The sequence below is a fragment of the Panthera tigris genome, chromosome A1 (genome assembly GCF_018350195.1).
Source record: "Panthera tigris isolate Pti1 chromosome A1, P.tigris_Pti1_mat1.1, whole genome shotgun sequence".
Taxonomy (NCBI): domain Eukaryota; kingdom Metazoa; phylum Chordata; class Mammalia; order Carnivora; family Felidae; genus Panthera; species Panthera tigris.
In genome coordinates this window covers 89,071,921-89,096,909 of record NC_056660.1, presented here as the reverse complement: position 1 = coordinate 89,096,909, position 24,989 = coordinate 89,071,921, and the positions used below count along the sequence as shown (strand labels likewise).

Here is a 24,989-nt window from a genome sequence, read left to right as displayed (position 1 = left end):
CAGTCTGGGGAGGGAGTATTTCAAGAGTCCACCTTAATAACATCATCTGTAAAGGATGGAGTTGGTTGGGGCACCTGGGTGGCTCAGTCCATTAAGTGTCCAACTTGGTTTCAGCTCAGGTCATGATCTCACAGTTTCATGGGTTTGAGCCCCACAATAGGCTCTGTGCAGACAGGGCAGAGTCTGCTTGGGATTCTCTGTCTCCCTCTCTCTGTCCCTTTCCCACTCATGCTGTCTCTGTCTCTCTCAAAATAAATAAACTTTAAAAAAAGATGGAGTTGGTGTACAACAATAGGGACAATTTTTCCAATAAAGATACACACGTGCATTCCTATACGTTGTCTAAGGCCTGTTAGACACCTTGTCCCTGAAACCTAGTCCCTATTCCACAGAAGGTCCAGCTGGTGTTCCAGATAGACTCCAAATTCCAGGCAACCCCAGAAATTGCCATTGTCTTGCATCCTGCTTAGACTCTAAGAGAATATGAATAGAAAATCATGCTGTCCTTTTCAAAGCCTTTTTTCCATAAGAACATCCCCTCTGCCGTGAACACAGAGGCACAGTGCCTACACACTGAGGGCTTGAATGGGTTTGGAGCAAAGAATTCGGGTGCTAAGTTTGGTTCCTGAAGAATGCCAGAGAGGGGTCCTGCTGTGAATATTCACTAAAATGAGTAAGCCAGTCCCCCAGCTCTCCTGCCCTGGTGCCAGTTTCCACCTTTCATGTCTCTACACTAGCAGGTTATTATTCAAGTTGGATTGTAAGAGCCCTTTCATTTACCTGCTCCAGAAAGCAGATGGCGACCATGATTAGGCAGATGTCAGTGGCCCTCCTGGCATGTTACCCCTCCCTGGGAAAGGATCTAGCTCTCAGGCAGAGGCAGTTACCTCCAGGATAGATGAAAACTGGTTCCAGCCCAGGATGCTCCAAAAGGGGGGAAAGAAGTTGTGTTGGGTTCTAGAAAGAGTCCTAGAAAGAGTCTTAAGAGAAGAAAGGAAGTGATGCTGGGAAGGACAGAGAGATTTTGCAGAGTATTCTTCTCAAGTGCCTTTCCTGCTCAGAGCTGTGTGATTTCTGGGTAAAGGTGACAGCGGCGGGGCCTCAGCAGAAGGGAAGATAGAGAGGGTCACTTTCAGTTTCTATTCCACTAAATGACTCCAGTTCTCACAATGGGGACAAAACCACTTCACCCTCTCTATTCTGGAGGGTGGGGCTCCTGCAGCATCTGTCTGAGGCTTACACAGGCCTAACAGAGGGGGAGGGTTCTCTGAGAGGTGTTGCTTCCTCCTACCTGAAATGGTTCCTCTGATGTCAGCACCCAGATCAGTGAGAAATAAACATTCAGCACCTGTGAGGCTGGCCCCTCAGATGGATATAGACTCTGCCTGCAAGGTTGCTCCTTGGGGTTGCCCAACATGCCCTTCCTGAAATGTACCATAGAAGGTACAGGGGATTCCTAGAAGGAATTCCTAAAGCTCTTGGAATTTCTTCAGCAATAGGAGTGTCTTTCGTATGCTAATGAGATGACTCAGGGGTGGAGACCCTTCAGGATGGGGGCTGATGGCTAGAAAGACCAACCCAAGGTTAGAGGATTGGAACTTTCAGCCTCCTCCTTCCTTCCTTCCCCAACCCCTACTCCCTCCCACCCGCCTCCCACCTCCACCCCCCCCCCCCCCCCCCCCCCCCCCCCCCCCCCCGCCAACCTCCAGGGAGGTGAGGGGGACCAGGGACTGAGTTCAATCACCAATGGCCAATGAGTTCATCAATCATGTCTATGATTCCATGAAAACCCCTAACTGGGTCAGTTCCTGACTTAGTAACTCAGTATTGTTTCAGGCATCTCTCTATGTTCATATGCATATATCTACTTTATTCCTTCTGACACAGTAGTCAGTCAAACATATGTCCTATTATTTATTAACCATAACATTATAATTTTATTAATTGAACTATAATAAAATGTATTAATTATAAAGGACATGGTATCACTAGGGTACAGGCAAAACTACTGTAAAAGAGGGACCCAAACACAAAAACTGAGCACCAGGGCAACCTATCTCTCTCTCTCTTAAGACAGTGCAGAGATGAGCATACCATGCAGCTGGGTGCAAATACAGAGAACAAACTGGTGATTGCCAGAGGGGAGGTGGCAACAGGTGAAATAGGTGAAGGGGGTAAGAGGTACAAACTTCTAGTTATAAAATAAATAAGTTATGGAGAAAAGGACTGCATAGGAACTACTACATATTTACCCAAAGTATACGAAAATACAGATTCAATGGGTTACATGGACCCCAATGTTTATAGCAGAATTATCAACAATAGCCAAGCTATTGCTGAAAAGAGTCCAAATGTCCATCAACCAATGAATGGATAGAGAAGATGTAGTATATATACAATGGAATATTACTCAGCCATCAAAAAGAATCAAATATTGACATTTGCAACAACATGGATGGAACTAGAGTGTATTATGCTAAGCAAAATAAGTCAGTCAGAGAAAGACAAATACCATATGATTTCACTCTATGTGGAATTTAAAATACAAAACAGACAAACCATATGGAAAGGAAAAACAAGAGAGAGGGAAACAAACCATGAGACTTTTAACGATAGAGAAAAAACTGAGGGTTGATGAAGGGAGGTGGATGGGGGATGGTCTAGATAGGCGATGGGTATTAAGGAGGGCACTTTGATGACTACTGGGTGCTATATGTAAGTGATGAATCACTAAACTCTAGTCCTAAAATCAATATTACACTATATGTTAACTAACTAGAATATAAACAAAAATTTGAAAAAGAAAAAAAATAATTAAAAAATTTTTTAAATAAAAACTGAGTATAGGACTTGAATAGACATTTTTCCAAAGAAGGCATTACAGATGGCCAACAGATACATGAAAAGATGCTCAACATCACTCAACATCAGAGAAATGTAAATCAAAACTACTATGAGATATCACCACACACCTGTCAGAATAGCTAAAATTAAAAGCACAAGAAATGAATCTACAGTTATTTCAAAGTAAAGTTTTATTAAAAAATTAATAATAAAATAGATGATATTTTTGAATCCCTAAAGAAAAAACATAAGAAGAAAATTGTTAGCTTTGATGACATCAAAACTCAAGTTTCCTCCTTAATGACAGTCACTGTATACACACAGAAGAGGACAGATGAGAAAAAGATATTTAAAACAACTGCCAATGGCCAGAATATATTATACAACTTGAGGAAAAATGAACAGGAAGTACTATGGAAAAATAAAGACTATGAAGAGGCAATTCACACAAGGAGAAACTTAAAAGGCCAACAGATATATGAAAGATTTCTCAAAATCAAGTGTCATGAGGAAAAATGGAAATTAAAACAAAAGTGGGGCACTCATCTATGCTTATCAAAGATGAGAAAAGTGAGGAGGCCATGTGTGAGGGGAGATGATGCAGGGAGAACCACAGTGGAATACCATGTAGGTATCTATTGTTAACAAATTTCAGATTGAGGCTATAAGAACTAACAATGCACTTTTTTGGGGGTTTTAGGAGTTGCAATTCCAGGAGACACAGATTCAAGAGGAATTGAATGCATGTTCCAATTTGGGGAAGAAATTAGGGGTTATAAAGGCCAAAACTGCAAGGTTATATAAACTGTTTTTGAAAGAATTATGATTGATGCTGACAAAGTTTAAGCTATCTAATACATAGATATGTTCCAGGATATGGTTAAGTGGTTAAGGCCCAAGTGTGAGAGTTCAGTTTCCATCAGGGTGTGGATGTGCATAAGCTCTGTGTTTCCAATGACCTCCCAGCTCCATTTTGGGACCCCCTTGCAATTATAACTCAATTTTGTAACTCTCTGTTCCCACTGTCCTCATGGCAAAATGGACATGTACAGATTATAAGAGAAAAACTAAAAAAGAACCTGTTCCAGAGAATAATACTAGTTGTGTAAATTTAAAATAAAAATATGGGGCACCTGGGGGGCTCAGTTAAGCATCAGACTCGATTTCAGCTCAGATCATGATCTCATGGTTGGTGGGGTAGAGCCCTGAGTTAGGCTCTGTATAGTGTGGAGCTTGCTTGGGATTCTCCTTTCTCTCTCTCTCTCTCTCTCTCTCTCTCTCTCTCTCTCTCTCTCTTTCAAATAAATAAACATTTAAAATAAAATAAAATAAAAATATATTCAAATAAATAAACATTTAAAATAAAATAAAATAAAATAAAAATATAAACTGCAACACAGACTTATCAAAGATACAAATGAATTTAATGATACATGTCAAAGCAGACAAATGCCATTGTGTGGGAGGAGAGTAGAATGAGGGGATGGAACAGGAATGCGACTTGGCTTAGTAAAGAGCTGTTATCCTTAAAGATAAAACTGTCAGTTATTTTATCAGCAAAAAATGGGTTATTGGGGAATAGCAAAGAGTAACAATTTAGGACAAGCAAGCTATGGCAAAACCATAGGCAAGTCTGGAGAACAAAGGAGAGAGCTGCTCTTTTACAGAGAAAAAGGGGAAGGTGAGAGGAGCTGTTATAAAAACAAAGTCCATTGGAGCAAACTAGGAGTTCAAAGTACAGTGGCTTTTCATTCCAGGATGAGTGATAACTTCATAATTAGCCTGTAGGGTGCAGAAATCTCATACCCCAAATAGGTAAATCCATAGACAGAATTCATATTGGTGGTAGAATGGGTTGAATAGTGTTCCCAAATAGGTATGCTGAAGCCCTAAGCCCCAGTGCCTGTGAATGTAACTTTATTTGGAGATTGGGTCTTTGCTGATGTACTGAACTAGAGTGGGCCCTAATTCAGTAATGGTATCTTTATAAAAAGAGAAGAGACACAGAGGGAAGGTAGCCACATGAAGACAGAGGTAAAGCAAAGATTGGAATGAGGCTGCCATAAACCAAGGAAGCTGGTAGAGGCAAGGTAAGATTCTCCCCTAGAGCCTTTGGAAGGATCATGGCTCTGCCAACACTTTGATTTCAGACTTCTGGACTTCAGGACTGTGAGAGGATAAATTCCTCATGTTTTAAGACACCCAAATTGTGGTCCTCTGTTAAAGCCGTCACAGGAAAAAAACACTATACACTGGTCACCAGTGTCAAGGGGAGGCAGAAAGTAGGAGCAACTGTTTAACAGTTGCAACTGGGTACAGGGTTTCCTTTTCAGGTGATGGAAATGTTTTGGAACATTTCCGGTGAAATTGTTTAGAACTAAATAGAGGTTGCATAACATTGTGAATGGATTAAATGCCCCTAAAGGAGTGATAGGTATTAAGGAGGATGCTTGTGATGAGCAACGGGTGTTGTATGTAAGTGATGAATCACTGAATTCTATGTCTGAATCTAATACTACATTATATGTTAACTAACTGGAATTTAAATTAAAACTTGAAATAAAAAATAAATAAAATAAAAATAATACATACATACATACATACGTCCTGCTGTGGTTTTGATTGATATTGAATTGAATCCATAAAATAAAACAGGAGAATTAACTATTTGAGACAACATGAATAGACCTAAAGGGTGTTATGCTAAGTGAAATAAGTTAGACTGAGAAACACATACCATAGGATTTCACTCATAAGTGGAATCTGAAAAAAATGAATAGGGGGCAGCTGAATGCCTCAGTTGGTTGAGCATCTGACTCTTGATTTTGTCTCAGGTCATGATCCCAGGGTTGTGGGATCAAGCCTGGCATTGGGCTCTGGGCTGAGCTTAAGATTCTCTCTCTCTCTCTCCCTCTGCCCTTCTTCCTAACTCGTGCACTCGTTCTCTCTTTCCAAAAAAAAAAAAAAGAATTAAAAAATAAAGATGAATAAACAGATAAAAAGTAGAATCAAACCTATAAATACATAAACAAACTGATGGTTGCCAGAGGGACGGAGGGTAGGAGGTTGAACAAAATGGGTGAAGGGGAGAGGGAGATACAGACTTCTAGTTATAAAATGAATGAGTTGCAGGAATAAAAGGCACAGCATAAGGAATAAATTCAGTGATATTGTAATAGCAATGTGTGGGGACTTGTGGGGAATATAGCATAATATATAAACTTGTCGAATCACTATGTTGTACCTCTGAAACTAAAAAGCATTGTCTGATTATACTCAAATTTAAAAGAGTAAAAAAATAAAATTAGAGGACATATTTTTAAAGGAATACTTGAGGAGAACTGACAGCTAGTGAAGCTTCTGATCTGTGAATATGGTATAAGTCTTCTTTGTATGTTGGCTTTAATTTCTTGTCCAAATATTTTATATAATTCCCTTATGCATATATAAGAAAATAAATAGGAATTCTTATTTTTGCCCAGAAGAAGTAACATAACAGACACTCATTCTTACAATTGATGGAGATCTTTCCATGTCCATACATAGAGCATTCTCATTGTTTCATGACAAATAATACTGTACTTACATCCATAATGTGTCATTACATATGCAGCCAGCCTCCACAGATGTACTTTGGGTTTGTTTCCAACTATACTGAAGCTGTAATGAATGATGTTGGTTATTTGAGCAGCCAGCTCTAACTCCTCACTCCTCCTTTAACCTGGCATGTGGGCCACAGCCTTAATAGGGGTCAGGAACTCAGAAAATAGTCTGGCTCTGGAAGTGGTTTCTCCTAATCCAGCCCCCCATTTTCCAGTTTATGGGAGTGGGGAGTAAAGCTCCAGGGTAGCCCCTCCAGTCTCTGCCTCACCTTAACTTCATTTCTTCTGCTCCACTCCAGTTCTCCATCAGCATAGGTGACCATGCATATATGCACACACTCACCAAGATGTAGAAGAAACCATTTTAAAGCCTGAGCTCTTGGCTCCTTCCCTCAAGATACCATGCTTGGATGACTACTAGACAGGAAAGAGCTGACCCAAGATACAGAGTACATGGAGACATGACCTGGTAGGAGTCTCCAGACACCAGACTCAGCTACTAGAAGTGAGCGACAGTGGAGACTGTACCCAAGGAGGAGCTGAGATATACCTGCCCAGTGACACACGCAGGCCTGTAGGAACCTCTCTATAGAGCCCAGGGTGGAAAGTGGAGGAAGAGAAAGAGAAGAAAGAAGAGGGAGGGATGTGGGATTGCAGAACAGGGCAGGCAAGAACCTGAGGAGGCCAGACTCCCTGCCCCTCCCCTCTCCAGAACTTCCAGCCAGAGTACCCTCATGTCCAGGCTGTTGCTGATGCTGTACTGCTGTCCTCCAGTTGGAAGTGATCAGAGCCATGCTTCTCTGCACGTCTGGACACATCCTCCTGATGCTGCAGGTGCTGCACCCCCAGTTCCACTTTCAGGTTACTATGGGCACACGGTGTAGCAGGAGTGGCAGAAGTCCTCTGACCTTTAAACACCCTTGAAACCAGGTGATCCTCACTGGCCAATTACCAACACGATTGGTTTTCCTATGTATATATAAAAAGGACCGTCGAGGAGCTGTGGGGGACAACGCGGGGGAGTGGGGGAAGCTGTGACAATGGCCGTGGGAGCCGGAGCCCGAGGCTGAAGGGGCCGGGCTGGAACTCCAGCTGAGCGAGGCGGGCTGAGGTCGCTGGTGCGCTGCCTTCCCAAAGCTGAGCTCTCTCGCTCTCCCCGGTTGGCGCCAGACCACCGACCCCACAGCTGACGACCGACTCCGGGGTAATCGACGCCCTAGGGACGCGCGCAAGGCTGGCGGACACCGGCTCGAGGGTCGTCGGGAGCGCGCACGTCTGGACGCCGCCGCGGACAATGCTCCTGCTGCTGCTGCTGCTGCTGCTGCTGCAACTGCTGTCGCTACTGCGGGAGCTCACGGCAGGTGACTGGGCGGAGAGTCTGGGGGCCAGGGGCAGAACCCCAGTCGTTGCCCAGCAGAGCGCGGGTGGGGCTGGGGGAGGCAGGGAGAGATAGGCCACTTCCGGGTTTGGGGAACGAGGATGGTGGGAGAGCCGACCCAGGATTGTAGGAGACGCTAGGCCCTGCGTTAGAGCTCCTGTTTGCTGTCTCCCACGGTTACACCGGGATATGGATTAGAGTATACGGGAAACCGGCGGGACGCGGGGTGCTGGCGGTGACCCCGGCCTGGGACGCAGCCGATGCCATACTTCTTGGGGGTGCCCTTCTTGGGGGGGGTCCAACATTTGTTGGACGCCACTCGGTTTCTGGGGCCAGGTCCTCCAACAAGGCCCTGGTGAAGCCCTTGTGGAGTCAGGAATGTGAGAGCGGCTGGCACTTCCCCTGCTATCTAGCTGGGGCAGGCGCCCGCCCTTCGCGGTAGTCTCCCTGGAGCCTTAGCGAGGCTCTGTTGGGTTACCCGAGCATCTCCTGGCGTGGGTTGTTGGGTGAGGAAGATTTCTCTGACCTGGTCCGGAATTTCCATTCTTTCCCAATTTTAATTCTTCCAGCATTGGTAGCTGGGCCTGACATCATCCTGGACTCCCCCATCCCCCACCCCGCCCCCGGTTCCCATAGGGCACTGCCCATCCGGGCCGCATGTATACCCGAACATTTATTAGCGCAGGCGGGGAAGTGTCCACCATCATAGAAGTAACAATAGCTGGTCACCCTTACGCCAGGCTCTATTTTAAGTACTTCACATACAAGAAGCCATTTCAACTCACAGAACACTTCTCAATTTACTGTTTACAGATTTAATGCACGGCTCCGGACGCTAGGTGGCAGGATCAAAAGTCGGGTTTTTTTGTTTGTTTGTTTTTTGTTTTTTTTAATGTTATTTTTGAAGGAAAGAGAGACCATGAGCGGGGAAGCGGCAGAGAGAGAGGGGGAGACACAGAAGCTGCGGTGGGCTCCAGGCTCTGAGCAGTCAACATAGAGCCTGATGCAGGGCTGGAGCCCAGGAACCGTGAGATCATGACCTGAGCTTTTAAGTCCAACACTTAACCGACTGCGCCACCCAGGAGCCCCAAAAGTCGGAATTCTTAACCTTTTCTATGCCTTAGACCCGGTCCCAGAATGTTTTCAATACATAAAATGAAATATATAAGATTACAAAGGAATCTGATTGTTTCTACAAAGCTATTAAAATCTTTTAAATAGAAATATAAATGTGTGAGATGTAGAATGTATGCTTCTAAGTTAACACGTTTAATAACGCACTGAATAGCAACAATTCCCATAATTTGTAAGTAGTGAGATTAAAGCATATTTCCAGGTGTCTGCAACAACTGTATTGTGATTCAAAAACACCTGTGGCTTCTGTCTGAGAACAAAGCACAGGCCCTGCTAATCCTGCTGAGCTTTGTTGCCTTCATTCATCATGAGAGAAAAGCTAAATTTCAGCCAGAGGTTAGTGAAAATAAAGAGGTTATTTTTTTCCCTCCAAGTTGAGGCTCCAAAACTCAACAGGATGCATCTACAGAAGGATTCAGCCCTCAGCTCCCCATGGAAAACACTTGAAGGAGAATCAGCTTGGATGTCTGGGAAGAAGATTGGGGAAGAGTTTGGTCCTTGGAATAGTGACCCCAAGGGCATGGGCCACTGTGTCTCTGGGCCAAGATTGTATAACCAGTCTTGGTTTTCAAGTTACATACAGCCTCTAGAGATTCTACTTACAGCACCCCCAAGTCCTCAGGTGTGATACAGGGGCATATGGGTGATTCTAGTTCTGCGTGGCAGGAATGGTCATGAGTGTGGGCACAAAGGCCCTGTAGCCTTTGTAGGGAATGGCCGGGATTGACTTAGGGAGACAGGACTCCAAACCAAAGAGGAGGAAAGGAGTGGAGGATAACCCCGGGGTTTACGAAACTGTAGGAGGGAGATGCCACACAGAGGGGAGGTAGCCAGAGGTTTTTGGCTGCCTGCTCACAACACTCCTGGATGCCAGTCTTTCCCTTTAGAAGCTAGGGAATGAGGAAGTGGCTTTCATGGGGCAGTTATCATGAGTGCTGCAGCAGGGAAGTTTGAAGTGGCTCAAACCTTAGAGGACTTGTTGAACTAAAGAAAGCTGGACCCCACCCCCAGAGCTTCTGATTCAGTAGGGCTAGGTTGGGTCCTGCAAATTTGTATTTCTAGAAAATTCCTAGGTGATGTTGATACAGCTGGTCCTGGAACCACACTAGATTCACTAGCCGAGAATGTTCTTTCCTCCTCACCAACTCCACTGCCTGGTAACTCACAGCTGGTGAGATCCCCTCCAGGTTTCAGCCTATAAGGCCCCTGACCCCAGCACATTCCCACCCCAGGGTGTTTCTGGAGCCTGGTACTTCCTGCACCACAACACTCATCAGCCCTGCTCACCTTATTGGACCTACTTATTTAATTGTTCAATTGCCACCTCCTTGTCAGACCTGAGCTTCCTTGGGCCCATGTCTGTCTTGGTTTCTCTCTGTCCCCACACACACCCCCACCTAGCTCAGTGCCTAGCTCGTAGTAGTAGGTGCTCAACAGATGTTTGCCAAATGAGTAATGTCACAAGGGGAGAGGTCAGGACTGGCCCAGGTGAGCAAGTGGACAAAGCTGGGCAGGGCCAGGCAGAGCCAAGAGGGCATGGGCTCTTCACCTGGCAGCACATGAGCATCACCTGGGAGGTTTCAGTGTCTGCTAGTGTCCTCTCCTCTTCCCTCCAAACCAACCAAATGTGTGTCTGTAGCAGAATTGTCAAAGTTGCCAGGAGGTACAGAGGCAGCTGGTTGGAAAACCTCTGGCAGAGGTATGAGCAACCCAGCCCTGGCTTCCCTCTTAAGTGGGAACACCCTACCTCACAAAAATGCAGTAAAAATTTCATGAATTAATCCTTATAAAGCTCTGGCACCAAGACCCAGAACTCAGCCCTGTTGGTTTTATACTTGCATGCTAAGGAAGTTTCTGGTCATTCCTGAGGCAAGGCTCCTATGTCCCTCTTCCCTTCCAATGTGCCTCTCTGTCATTTCATACCATCTCTCCAAGCAGAGACAAGGATGTGTAGGATGTTTATGCCTTGAAATTCATATTTCCCTTTTCCTTCTCCCCCATGCAGAGAGTCCCTGGGGGCTGCCTGTGGTAGCTGATGGCCCAGCTTCCTTAGCAAAGGTGGTGATGGCAGAACTGGCTGACCTGAAGTTAGAAAACAAGCCATGGCCTGGAGGTAAGGCTCTGCCCATGTGATGAAAAAGGAGGCAAGATGGCAGAGACCAGGAGCTCCCTCCCCCCACCCCCCGAGCTTACAGAAGGGCATGTACAGAGTCTGGGAACCTGGTAGACTGTCTTTGCTTCGGTAGGGGACACAGAGGCCATACCCTCTGGAAGGTACCCCAGGGGGGCTTCACTTAGGTATCTTTCCCACCCTCATCCCCCCCCCATACTCCAGCTCTCTTTTTCCCATGCCCATCTCTCCCTACCAGATAGGAAAGAACTAAGGCTAAGAAAATGATGTCCACAGAACCCTTCCTCCATGCCTATACTTCTTTGTGTTTATTACCTCACCAAATGCTCCAGTGGAGCAGATCACAGAGGAAGAAACCAAAGCCGGAAGCTGTGAAATAAGGTCACACAGCTAGAGAGTTGCAATCCACATGGATTGTAGGGAGGTGGGGCAGATACAAAAACGTCTCCAGAGGTTGGGGCAGGAAAGGGGTAGGGTACCTCATTCCCCACCATAGTCAGAGAAAAAGGGAGGCTGTGCATAAGAGAGCAGGACTGCCCCTTTTGTGTGTGGGGGCTGGGAGGGGTGGGTAATGTGGCCCAGTAACCAGGAATCAGCAGTGAGGGAAGGGGTGGATGATGACACAGAGCCTGAGGTAGCAGTGGGCATGTGGCCACTTTTGTGCCCCCAGCCAGCCACACACTGTTAGTCTTTATAATGTGTTCACTAAAGGGCAGGTGCAGGCCAGGGGACACCTTGAGAATCTGAATAATGCAGTCTGGCCCTGCTTTTTGCTACTGGTGTGAGCTTGGCAGTTGACTTTACCTCTTTGGGGCTCAGTTTCCCCATAGACAGGAACAGTAGTGGCACAATACCTGCCTGATAAAATTGTCATGAAGGTTAATGGAGCCAAAATTTTGTAAAGTGCTCGGGACAGGGCCCAGCACCTAAGTGCTTTATAACTATTTTGTGATTTTAAAAAATAATACATTGATAGACTTCCCCTCATTTTTTAAACTAAAGTAACTGGCCACTAGAGCAGCTAATATTAATAAATAGAAATGTTACCTAGGAAGCAAATTGTGCACTTGCCCCAATGAAACAACCAGATGTGTGTTGGTGTCTTTCCTGCAGGCCTGAACTTGGATCTCTTGTTCTTTCCCACCTTCCCACACCTAGGAAAGAGCATGTCAGCACCTATGCGGCCTCTTTGCTTCAGTGGTGGGAATACCAGGGTCCCTGCACCCTCACTCTGTGTTCCCCAGGCCTCAGTCTTAGTGGCAGCTTAAAGACTGGCACAGCTTTCAGAGGACATCTCTCTTCCCAGACTGTGCATCCTTCTCTCCTTTTCAGGGCAGCAGAACCTCCAGAGCTCATGGGTTTGAACTGCCCACCAAACTCACAAGACACAACAGACTTTAGTCTCATGTTATATGTATTTGTTTTCTATAGCTGCTATAACAAGGGAACCACGGGGTGCCTGGATGACTCAGTTGGTTAAGCGTCTGACTTGGGCTCAGGTCATGATCTCACTGTTCATGGGTTCGAGCCCTGTGTCTGGCTCTGTGCTGACAGCTCAGAGCCTGGAGCCTGCTTCAGATTCTGTGTCTCCCTCTCTCTCTGCCCATTCCCCGCTCGTACTCTGTCTCTGTCACAAAAATAATAAATAAACATTAAAACAAAATTTAAAATAAAAGGGGGGGGGCACAACTTGGTAGCTCAAGACAACATACATTTATTCTCTTAGATTTCTGAAGGTCAGAAGTCCAAAATGAGCTTCACTGGGCTAAAACTAAGGTGCCACAGGAAAGCTCCCTACAAAGGCTCTCAGGAAGAATCCATTTCTTTGCTTTTTCCAGCTTCTAGAGCTGCATTCCTTGGCTCATGGCACCTTCCTGCCTCTTTCTCTGTTCCATCTTCACATCATCTTCTCTGATAGTCATGGAATCTTCCTCTGTCTCCGTTTCATAACAACACATTTATGGCCTGCCTAGATAATCCTGGATAATCTCCCCATCTCAAGATCCTTAATTTTTTATTTCTTTTTATTTTTTTATTTATTTTATTTTTTAACCTTTTTTATTATCTTTTTTTACAATCATCATTAAGCTCAAGATCCTTAATTTAATCACACCTACAAAATCCCTGTTACTATATAAGGTAACATTCATAGGTTCTAGGGATATCTTGTGGGAGTGGGGGGCATGATTCAGCTACCATACTGTGCTCCCTTAGTTGTGGAGGAGGCAGGACAGAAACTACAACATGCATGGCTTCCCCACCACTCAGGAGGCCCAGCAGCTACCCAAGGGCACAGGCTCTTTGCCCTCCATCACCCCACAAACAAGCAGAGCTTCTGCAGATCACAGCCAAGGAGCAGGTGGGTTACCTTAACATAGAGAAGCCACAACCTCTGTTCCTTTCAAGGCCTGCATGCCTGTTTACAGCTCCCAGCCCAGGAGCATCTCACTAATCTTAACTCAGTAGTTTTCAAGGAAACAACACCCTGAGACTCAGTCATTTCCCAGGAGGCCCACACCAGTCCAGACCTGGTATCAGTTCTTCACTCAAACACTTTCAACGTTGATCCCTCTCACCTCCCATAAGGAGGTTTCATCAGTGTGAGAAGAGGGCTCCTCTGTATTCTTCCTAAGCTTAGAAAAAGCAGGCTTGGGGCACCTGGGTGGCTCATTCGGTTAAGCATCCAACTTCGGCTTATGTCATGATGTCACAGTTCATGAGTTCGAGCCCTACATCAGGCTCTGTGCTAACAATTCAGAGCTTGGAGCCTGCTTCGGATTGTGTCTCCATCTTTCTCTGCCCCTCCCTGCTTTCTCTCTCTCTCTCTCTCTCTCTCTCTCTCTCTCTCTCTCAAAAATAAATAAACATTTAAAAAAAAGAAAGAAAGAAAAAGAAAAAGCAGGCTCTGGGGAGAGAATCTGGGCTTTTCCCTTTCTAGTTACGACTTTGGGTGCTGTACTTGCCCTGCCCTGGGCTTCAGTTCCCTCATCTGCGAAACAGGGCCAATCACATCAACTTCTTGGGTTTATCCTAAGGATCAACTGAGATGGTGAATGAAAAGCAGTGAGACTGGTGCAGGGCACACGGTGGTCACTGTCCAAAAATGACAGCTCTGATCATCATCATTGCCCTTCATGTTCTTGTTTTTTGTCCAACTCAGTAAACGCTGGAAGTGTCCACTGTATGCCAAGCATGGTGTTCTTCCAAGACCCGTGGAAACACTAGTGGCACAGTCAGATGTATTGCCTGCCTTCATGGAGCCCACAGTTTCATAGGAAGCCCAGAGACCCCTGAGGGATGTCTGGGTGGAATCAGAAGGGGTTCCTGGAGGAAGAGACGCTGACCTTCAAACCTGAGGGCTGAGGAGACATTGGCTGAGAGAAGAGAGGGAGCAGCAGGAACTGCAGGTACAAAGCGCCTGGGCAGAGTTTGATGTGGTTATAAAATAGCAGAAGGAGTTGTGAGGATGGGGATGCATTTGACTCATCCTTTCATATCTGAATATTCAAATGTTAACCACCTGTTGTGTGCCAGCAGCTGTTGCAGGCTGGGAAAGAAGGATGATCCTTTTTTTTTTTTTTTATTTTGAAAGAGAGAGCACAAGCGAGAGGCAGAGAGAGAATCCTAAGTAGGCTCCATGCTGTCAGTGCAGAGCCCAACACAGGGCTCAATCCCATGAACCCATGAGATCATGACCTGAGCCAAAATCAAGAGTAGGATGCTTAACCGACTGAGCAGCCCAGGTGCCCCAGGAGAATGATCCTTACAGTAATCTCTGCCCTTGGGGAATGGATGTTACAGGGGAGAGACAGACTATGAACAAGATAAACAGGTAAAGTGCATGTTCTCTAGGAGGTGGTAATAATGCCCTAGAGAAAAACACTGTTGGGAGTGCTGGGGTTGTAAGTATTTAACAGAGTGGGCAAGGAAGGCTTTACTGGGAAAGCAGCATTTGAACAAAACCTGTTTTTTTTTTAAGTTTATTTATTTTTGAGACAGAGAGAGACAGAGCACGAATGGGGGAGGGGCAGAGAGAGAGAGGGAGACACAGAATCTGAAGCAGGCTCCAGGCTCTGAGCTGTCAGCACAGAGCCTGACGCGGAGCTCGAATTCACGGACCATGAGATCATGACCTGAGCTGATGTCGGATGCTTAAACGACTGAGCCACCTAGGCGCCTCCTAAGCAAGACCTTTTTAAAAAATGAAGGGAGTGAGCCCTGGGTGAATCTCTGAGAAAGGTGGACTGAGGTTCTTTTTTTAAAGATACAGCATTTGTTTTTGTAGCTTGAGTCAGGCCTGGCTGCTAAATAGATTTCATCTCCAGCATCAAGTTGAATGGATGAGTTGGTGCTTCTGGAGATAGTGGAGAACAAATATTAGGGCAGCATTTGGACATAAAGAGAAGAGATGACTAGCACTGTCTGCTACGGGAACAGGAGTAAGTGGAGAGTGCAGTCAAGATGCCACCAACTTGGCAGCAATGGTTCAAACCAGGAGTGATGGCTCAGCTTCATCAGGCATCTCTGGGGAATGAATAATTTCACGTAAATTAAGCTTAAAAACAGTCAATTTTTTTAATCATACCTTTTTTATTGTAAGACGGAAAAATAGTAATCATACTTACAGAGATGAGTGTAAAGCATGAGCAAGTAAGCCTGAGTCAGGAGCTGAGAAACTTCCTAAAAATAAAGTCCACAAGCCTGAGCAAATAAACTTTGGCCTCAGTGCTTGCTTGCTTGCCTGATTGATTGATTCTTTATTTAAACTATTTGGATACACTTATTTTTTTAACTGAAATTCTCAGTTCTTGCTCTTACTGATAAGTAAATACTCTGGATAGGTTTCCACCGCCAATCCCATCAGTCACCCAACCTGTGGTGCAGATCCTGGCAGTGCATAGGAGCCTTATTGTTTCATATCTTCACAGGGACACACTCTCTCCACTACCACTACCTGGCCCTATCAGAGCCAGGCCCGGGCCTTCCTCAGTTTCTGGCTGTAGGCTACGTGGACGACCAGCCTTTCATCCATTATGACAGTCGTGTGGACAGAGCCAAGCCCCAGGCCCCGTGGATGGCAGCTGTGGACACCCAGTACTGGGAAACAGAGACCCAGAAGCAGAGAGCCTGGGCAAAGGTGCAGCAGGTGGAGACATGGACTGTGATGGGCTACCACAACCAGAGCAGTGGTGCGTCAGAGGCTCCTGCCACCCCACATCCTCCTTCCTTCATACTTTGCATGCTGACCCTCTGGGCAGCCATGCCCTTCCAGTTGGGAACAGAGGTCACTCCACTGAGCCCATAAGAGGGTACAAGGCATGCTCCTGATGCATAGCTTTCCTACCATAAGGACCAAGCAGGGGCCATAGGGGCCTTCAGAATAAGTTGTGGCTCCAGTGGCCAGCCCATTGGGCTAGCACAGCAAGCATCCACAGAAGTTAGGGACTCACAACACCTCCCCTTCAGCTACCCATGGTTCCAGACCTCAGCAGACTGGCAGAGGCAGAGGCTTTTCCCTACCCAATCCCTCATCCTCACCAAACACTTAAATCACACCCACCCACCAGGCTCTCAGACACCAACTCTGCCATGCAGGGAGGGAAGCCAAGAGAACCTAGTTAAAGACCCCTGCTCTACCCAGTGTTAGTGAGGAATAGCATTCTCTCAGGCTTCTGCTTCCTTATCTCAGCAAAGGCTAGCTCATGCCTACTGATGGCTGCTGCTAATGCTGCATGTGTGCTTGTGGGGCACTTGTTCTCAGCCCTTTCCCATCCTGTCCCTGGAAACCCAAACTGAAGCCTCAGGTCCCAGATGCCTCAGAGGGAGTAGAGGTAAAAGCCCAAGGCTGGGACAAGCTATACATTAGCCCAGGAGCCCCAGAATAATAAGCATGACCAGCCCCCAGGTGCTGTGGCAGCAGCCAGGTTCACATTTTAACATCTCTTTCACATCTCTGAAATTGGGGTGTGATTTCATCTTACCACGAGTGTATTTTAAGGACATCTTACTTCCATAAGTAGCAGAGTTTTCCTTCTAATAACAATGCCTGTAGTTATGTATGCAAGTGTTCTCACGTGAGAAGCCCAACGGGTTTCTCAGCCCTGGCCTGCTCATGAAAATTACCCAGGGAGCATTTTTTGTAAATGGCACCACTCTGACCCCCTCCCATCCTTCAGAGGCACCCATGGGTGGTGGGCTTCTCCCCAGCCTCAGGGATACGACCTATAGCCTAGGCAAACCGCAGCCTGCTTGCCCACATGCACAGGCACACACAGCACTCAGCGAACGTTCGGCTGTGAGATCCGGGAAGACGGCCGTACCAGCAGCTTCTGGCAGTTTGGCTTTGATGGCCAGGACCACCTGTCACTGGACCTGGAGACTCTGAGCTGGGTGTCAGCCAAGCCTGTGGCTGTGCAGACCAAGCGTTGGTGGGAAACAGAGCGCTGCTATGCCGAATATGACAAGGCCTACCTGGAGGGCCTCTGCCTCACTTCCCTGCACAGGTACCTGGAGCTGGGCAGCCAGAGCCTCACCCGGAAAGGTAAGGTGTAGCCTGTGGCAACACAGAGGGGCCCACACTCCCGTTCTCGAGGATCTTGGCGGGGTGAGGAGATAGGCTGTGTTTCCCTGGCTCAGACAAGCCCAATTGGCCCCAGAAAGAAGGCTGACTAGCCAACAGCTTCCTCAAGTAGGGCAGCACGGAAGCTTGGACCTTGGGCCCTCATTCCAGGTGAGGTAGAATGGGGAGTTCATGCCCCATGATATGGTCTTGGTGAATGAGGCTCTGACTCTGGGCCTCATTTTATTCATCTATAGAATAAGTAGGTTAAACTAGTTGGCTCATAAAGTCCTTTGCGGGTTTAACATCCTGTGGTTCTCCTTGGGAAATGCACCTCAGGCCCCAGGGGATAGCATCCATCACTAGGCCAGTCCCTGGACTACTGGGGACTGCCAGGGAAGCTGAGGCTCTTTGCCCCCACACCCCTCATGCTAAACATGCTCCTCAGACTCCAGGTGCATCCTAAATTCTTGACTCCAGCCAGCAGGGCTGGAGATACAAGGACTAGGATGGACCCTAGGGAAGGTGGGTGCATGGGGGTGCTGAGGCAGAGGCCTCACTGGCTACTAGTGGGTAGGGCTGGTCAGAACACCCAACACACCATGGATGTTCGGTGATGGACTGGTGGGATGTGAATCAGCTGAGGCAATGGGGAGGACATTCCTTGAAGGGAAGGCAGGGAAAATAACATCAAGAGAAGATGTGATTATGAGAGTAGAGTGTGTTGGGGGGGGGGGGGGCTCAGGTACTGGAGCCTAGCCTGCAGATCCACGTCCTGGCTCCAGGACTGGCTAGCTGTGTGACCTTGGGCAAGTTACTTGCCCTTTCTGTGCCTGAGTTTCCTCATTAGTATTACAGGGATGGTAACAATAGCCCCTGCCTCCAAGAAGCACCATATTCGTGTTTTAAATGAGTGTTGAGCTCTCATCCAGCACCAGGGGGATGTTCTACACACATATCACCTGATGAATTCGTCAGGAATCTCCACAGAAACAGAACCAACAGGATGTGTTTAGAGTGAGAGAAAGAGAAGGGGACATATTTAAGGAATCCGCCCATGTGATTGTGGAAGCTCGGGAGTTCCAAGATCTGCAGTTGGCAAACCTGGAGACCCAAGGGAGCCAGTGTTTCAGTTTGAAACTATAGTCAGGAAAAGACTGATGCCCCAGCTGAAGGTAGTTCCTTCTTACTCAGACTTTTTGTCCTGTTCAGATCTTCAAGTGATTGGATGGAGTCCACTCACATTGGGGACAGCAATCTGCTTTACTGAGTCTACTGATTCAGATGTGAATCTCACCCAGAGTAATGCTTGAGCAAATGCCTAGGCACAGTGTGGTCCAGTAAAGTTGACACATAAAATGAACCATCACTCACAGATTATGTCATTTGGAACAATCCTGAAAGGAAAAAACAAAGAATCCCCATCCGGCCCTGAGAGACTGGAGGATTGTGGACAGGAGTCAGGCTGGGCTTCAATTCCAGGCTGTCTGGCTCCAGAGCTACACACATGACCACCTCATTCCAAAGTGAGGGAAGGACCATCATTCTTGCCTTCACTTCTTGTTAGACACCTACCATGTGCAAGAAGTCATGGAGGAAGTATGTAAAGTCTCTGAGAAAGCCACAGGGTTTCTGTGGGTAGAAGGGGTGTCCTCCACCCTGGAAAATGCTAGAGCAGCCCAGGATCAGGCATGAGGAATGAGCAGAGAGCAGCTTCTCACCAGCCTTCCTCCCTCAACCTCTCTCTGCAGAGCCGCCCAAAGTGCAGGTGACAAGACACACAGCTGAGGATGGGGACATCACACTGAGATGCTGGGCCCGGGGCTTCTACCCACGGGACATCTCACTGAGCTGGTGGCTGGGGGAGGAGGAGCTGGTTCAAGAGACTGAGTATGTGGAGACACGCCCCGGTGGAGACGGTACCTACCAGACATGGGCGGCCGTGCGGGTGCCAGCCAGGATGGAGAATGGGTACATTTGCCATGTGCAGCACTCCAGCTTGAACCATACACTCACTGTGGCCTGGGGTGAGGAGATGGGCTTGGCAGAGGGGATGAGGAGGAGCAGGGGAGGGTCCCAGGGAACCCAGAGACAGTCCCATGGCATGGGGCTGGTGCCCCCTTTTCTCTGCCGTCCTTAGAAGCACCCTCTCATCAGTGGATAACCAGTGCCAAGGTTATCTCCATCATCTTCACCATCACTTTCTTGCTGGTGGCTGGAGTTTTGATTTTCATCAAGCAGTACTCTCAAGGTAAGTAGGGAAGAAAAAAAAAAGTGGTGGAGGGTCCTCACAGCCAGCTCAACCCTATAGGGAGGAATGCTCTGCTCCCATCCCTTCCACCAGAACTGTTCTCTCTTGGGGAGAAGCAACTACTATTGAACACCTGTCCCCATCTGTGGAAAAGCCCAAGTACCCCCACCCAATAGCCATACATTGCCCTAAAGACACTGTGGATCACACAGCCAGGGAAGACCACTAGGATTGACCTTCAAAAGACCCGAGAGGGGGAGAGAGAGTGGAAGGTGGGTACCTGGGACCCCCACCTCTGCCTACCACCCACCTAGTCTCTCCTTTTGTGTTCTTTTTCCCATAGCCAGGAATAAGGAATCTTGCAAACAAGCCCCAGGTGATTGTGGGATGGGTGGGTTGGGGAGAGGAAGCCCCAGGTGCTCCCAAGCATGGCTAAGATGCCTGAAAACCAAAAATGGAGGCAGGGTGGTGGGCGGAAGCTTTCCGGTCTCCAGCATGGCCTCATCCCTCACCCTCTGCTCCCTCCCACCATCTGGGAGCCAGGTGGAGGGGGCAAGGAGCACTCCATTGAGCCACTGCTGAGTTTGGGAGAGGGCTGGGGAGCAGTCTGGATCACCTCCCTACTTTCTCCCTGCAGGTGGAGAGGAGCCTCATAATTCCCAAAACCCAATGAGCGTGGAGGCTGCTCAGCTGCTCTGCTGACACAAGTTCACTGTCACAGATCAAGGAGGTGTTTTATAGAGGGTTTGGGGGCATCCAGTGTGCTAGCTGGCTGGCAGTGGTGATCCAACTGTGAAGGGCCCACCCCACCTCAAAACTGAGCCCTCCTCAGCTCCATCAGCCTCATCACAAGCAGTCTGGGCCACTAAGATACATTTGCCATCTTCCTGAAGTCCTTTTAAAAGTCTAATTGTCTCCAGTTTGGGGGCGTGGGAAGGAGGGCAGTAATAATTCCTCAGATCGGTTCACACTTGACAATTTGCACGATAATTTCATGTAAAGTGTAAATCCCACCTGAGCCTCTCAGGTACTCTGTGAGTTCGGTGATGGTATTCTCACCTCCACTTCCCCAACATGAAAACCACAGCTATGGGGAGTTAAGGAAGAACCAGAAGAACAGTCAAGGAGTTATGGGGGCAGCATGGCCAAATGCCTACCTCCTTTTATAAATGTGTTCTTGTGTGTATGTATATTTTCTTTTATAAAGAAGATGGGAGTGTTGGGGGGTGTGAGGATATGTGGTTCCTGCAGGGTGAGGGTGGGTGTGTGAGGACAAGGGGGTCCATGATGTGTGTGAGGGTGTGTAGGGAGTGACGGTGTATGGGGGGGGGGGGGGGGGCGTGTGGCAGGGGGTGACTTTGTGTGTATGAGAAGTTCAAGGGACAGGTGCCCAGGGACCTGTTAGCCCAGGGCAGCTGAAGGATGGAAAACAATACAGTCAGTATTTTCCATCCTGTCCTCTTGAATGGTTTGAATTTTTACAATAAGTACATGTTACTTTTACAATAAGGGGAAGAGAAGTTTCACTATGTCCTGTGGAAATGCTTGTTAAGAATTCTTGTTAAGGATGTGTCTGGGAAGGTCCAGCCTCTCCTTCTCTGAATTTCAGTATAGCAGAAACCCTACGTCTCCTTTGTAAATAAGAATCTCCTGGGGAGCACACATTTTTGTTTATTCAGAGAGCAGTTCAAGTCACACAGCCGGCCAGCAGATGTGCAAAGGGAGAGGACTCCCTAGCCACAGCAGAGGGACCACTCCACTGGCATAAAGGACACAAGCTTGGGCCCTTCACAGGGCACCCTCTGCCTCTCTGTAGAGCCCCAAGGCATGACTAAGCCTCTTGTGGGGATTTCTGAAACCTTCATGTCTGCAGCCCTGGGAGGCCCCAAGCTGAAGGATGTGAAAGATTTGTGATACTAGACAGATTCAGCCTGCCCTGGTGGCCTGAAGAACCTCAGCAGTGAGCTTGCAACTATGTGATTGCACTGAAAATGTCTCTAATGTCTGTCTGCCTGTCTTAGTGCTGCCATCAGGATCCATGCTGTGCTGGTTCTGAGCACTTTTACATGTACTAAACTGTGTGATCCTCATAACACGCCTGTGTGGGAGAATTAATAATCCTGTGCTACAGGTGAAGACATTGAAGCCCAAGGTCCTATGGCTGGTTTGTGCCAGAGTCAGGACATGAAACCAGGAAGTCTGTGGCTACAGTCTGGGCACTTTACTACTGCACCAAAAACCTCAATGACATCTGTGCCATTCTGTAAATGGGTACATAAGCACAAATCTGCAATCCCTTATCTGCAATTGTGAAAACCCTAACCCAAAACCAGAAGTTCCTTCCTTATTTTGGCATCAAAACCCAACCTGAAGTGAAGTGAGGCTATTTGTAGGCCAGTGTGCCTTTTCACAATTTTCCACAGATATATTGATATATTTGATTATGGAGTGGTGCCCCAGACAAACTCTGGAGATGTTATGTAACATTCAGCATCTATAGTTTGGCATTTTCTAAAGCCCAAAGAATTCTAAATTCTTAAATACATCTGGCCCCCAGGGTTTCAGGTAAGGGCTGTGGACCTGTATTAATAAGATTTTTTGATAATAAATATTTTATTTTTACCCTTGTCTGTACAGTGAAAATGTTGAGGCACAAGGTGGGTCGGGCCCACACCAATGGAAGGCACAAGTGCCTGTGCTGACCTTTGAAGATGTGCTTAGGATCTCCAGAGCAAAGATCAAAACTCCATCCCTGAGGAGGATGAGGGCCCAGTGTATTTGTGGAGAAGCAGATGGGAGGAGGCTCTGGTCAGTCAGTCTCACTTTGAATTAGTATAGCTATGTCACATTTCTGTCCCCCTACCCCCAAAGACATCAGGCTCCTTCACCCACAGCTAACTTTACCCACCCCATCCTCCAGCATTGGTCCTGCCTAGTAAAGCAAAGGCCTTAGACCAGCAGTTTGTGTGGCTTCTTTGATACAGAGGATTTGTAAATTCAGGGAGCCTTAGATGAGGTACTCATCCCACGGACACTGGCTTCTATAAGTGTGAGCCTTGGGCAGAATGGGCTAGAATTTCCTGTTCAGTTCTGCGCATCTCTATGTGCAGAACTCTGAGTACTTCTTGGGCTGCAGGATTGTAGGACCATCTCTCTGATGAGGAGAGAGGGCAGAAAGGCCATGGACTGATACAGTTTCAGAACGGTGCCTACAGGATGGCAGCAGAGCCCCAGCCACCTGCCACAACCCAAAGGGTAGGGTCACCACTTATCAGAGTGGCCTCATTGGCTACTTGGTTTAGAAATTGCCTGAGGGCTTGGGCTGTGCTGTCTGTATCTGCCCTAGATAGCCATTCCTTTTTTTTCACCTCACTTCCTTTTCCTAATGGTTTTCCTCAACCTCCACCTACCTGACCTTCCCGGTAGTTGGGAACCTGACATCTGCATGGGAACCTGGGACTCTGGGGACAGGGCCTGGTAGACAAAAATATCTTGAGGAGAGGGGTGGCCACTACACTGCCCCCTAACATGGAGGGGGGGGGGCTGTTCTCCCCTTTCCTGAGTCCTACTAACCCAATAACTTCTAGTTCACACCCCTGAAAGAATCTGATCTTCTTGTTGCCAAGGGCACCACCATTCTGACCTTCAGGAAGTATCTGCTCTATAACTAGATTATGAGATCTTGGCAACTGAGCATCCTTCAGCTTTATTTTGTTTCAATCATATTTCCTTTACAGACTAGTTCAGTGTTTTGCCCATGGAACCATAAAATAAATTTTAGACCTAAAGGAACCCCATATAGCACCCTACAAGCCCCTGATAACTTGACACACTCTCCCCCACAAACCCCATGATCATGCCACCTCTCTCTGCTTCTCATGTTAGAGTCCTTCCTGTCCAGGATGTCAGCTCTCTCCAGTGCACATCTCTCTTTCTCTTCCACCCACACCCCAAGCATATATTGGTTTAAGTCCAGTGCACCTGCAAAACCTGAGACAAAGGAACATGCACCAGCACCTCATGGCCAGGTAGGAGGTGAACCTGGGAGTCCCGAGTCTAATTCCACAGAGGGATGAACAGCCCCAGAAAATAAGGTGGTCTCACTTAACCCAGGCCTTGCTCCCTCTCCCATTTTTGTTTCTCTGCTTAGCAATGGCTGGTCAGTGATCTCAACCAAAAGACAGGGGCTCTGGACCCAGCAGGACCAGCCCAGATGCCCTGCCTGCCTACCTCCCTGGTTCTTTCCTCAGCCACTCCTGCCTGGAGAGAAGCTCGTGAGAGGACAGAAGGCAAACACAGAGGGAGTTCATCTGAGCCCCAAGTGTTCCCCTGGGTGCCCCCTGATTACTACCACAGTCTTAGGAGTAGACAGAGGCAGGAGGGCAAGTGAGGAGGGTTCTAAGCACACTTGGAAGCAGTAAAGGGGCCTACAAATCTGGCAAGGACAGGAAGACAGCTTTGCAAAAAATCACAGACCCACAGGAAAAGCAACCTTCTCACCCAGCAGGGCAATACTTCCACTAGCTGCTCCTGAGAACTGCTTCTCTCTCTCAGCCCAGACTGGCCTGGCCTTGGGTCAGAACCATGGGATTTCCATCCACAGGCCATCCCCTCACTCACAGAGGCCAAGACATCTTCCCCACGGGAGGAATGCTACATCAGACTTCTCTAGTCTTCAGGCTGCACTGAGATACCCCTCCACTGACACAGATCTTACCTGCTAACCCTCTGGACTCTAGTCCCAAACCACGACTTTTTCCAGACCACCATATTTAGGGCAGAATTCAGTGTGGCCTGGAATTGTGCTTTGTGATGATGTGTCGAATGAATGAATGCATTGATTAATAAATAATAAATTATGAGTATTCGATGAATATTAGCTTCTATGTCCACCAAATACAAGGCTTCCTTACAGGCTATCCCCATTGCAGCCTCAGTCCTGTAAGTAACTGCACTGTTCCAATCCTAGAATGCCACACCTACTCTCCCCACAGCCTCCAGGAATTCTCTGAGACTTGTGCTCAGGTCATGCTCCCAGAAGCCCTCCTAGCCATCCCTGCTCTGAGGTTCCATGATGCCCACAGCACATG

At 47.4% G+C, this 24,989-nt stretch overlaps 1 protein-coding gene across 3 annotated transcripts in view; it reads left to right on the top strand.

Moving 5' to 3' along the window:
• The window catches only part of LOC102959211 (H-2 class I histocompatibility antigen, Q10 alpha chain-like), a 33,600-nt gene extending 12,388 nt beyond the window's left edge, over nucleotides 1–21,212 (top strand). Inside the window, exons 1-9 of one of the 3 annotated variants that reach the window (XM_042981735.1) lie at nucleotides 6,890–7,280; nucleotides 7,617–7,807; nucleotides 10,964–11,071; nucleotides 16,018–16,278; nucleotides 17,355–17,630; nucleotides 19,400–19,675; nucleotides 19,789–19,899; nucleotides 20,243–20,275; nucleotides 20,537–21,212. In XM_042981735.1, the coding sequence (XP_042837669.1) occupies nucleotides 7,741–7,807; nucleotides 10,964–11,071; nucleotides 16,018–16,278; nucleotides 17,355–17,630; nucleotides 19,400–19,675; nucleotides 19,789–19,899; nucleotides 20,243–20,275; nucleotides 20,537–20,601 (1,197 nt within the window). In that variant the 5' untranslated portion in view covers nucleotides 6,890–7,280; nucleotides 7,617–7,740 and the 3' untranslated portion in view covers nucleotides 20,602–21,212. Of the gene's footprint in view, nucleotides 1–6,889; nucleotides 7,808–10,963; nucleotides 11,072–16,017; nucleotides 16,279–17,354; nucleotides 17,631–19,399; nucleotides 19,676–19,788; nucleotides 19,900–20,242; nucleotides 20,276–20,536 lie in introns of those variants that run through there. The other 2 variants (XM_042981726.1, XM_042981741.1) reach the window with 2 other exon arrangements.
• The last annotated feature ends 3,777 nt before the right edge of the window (nucleotides 21,213–24,989 follow it).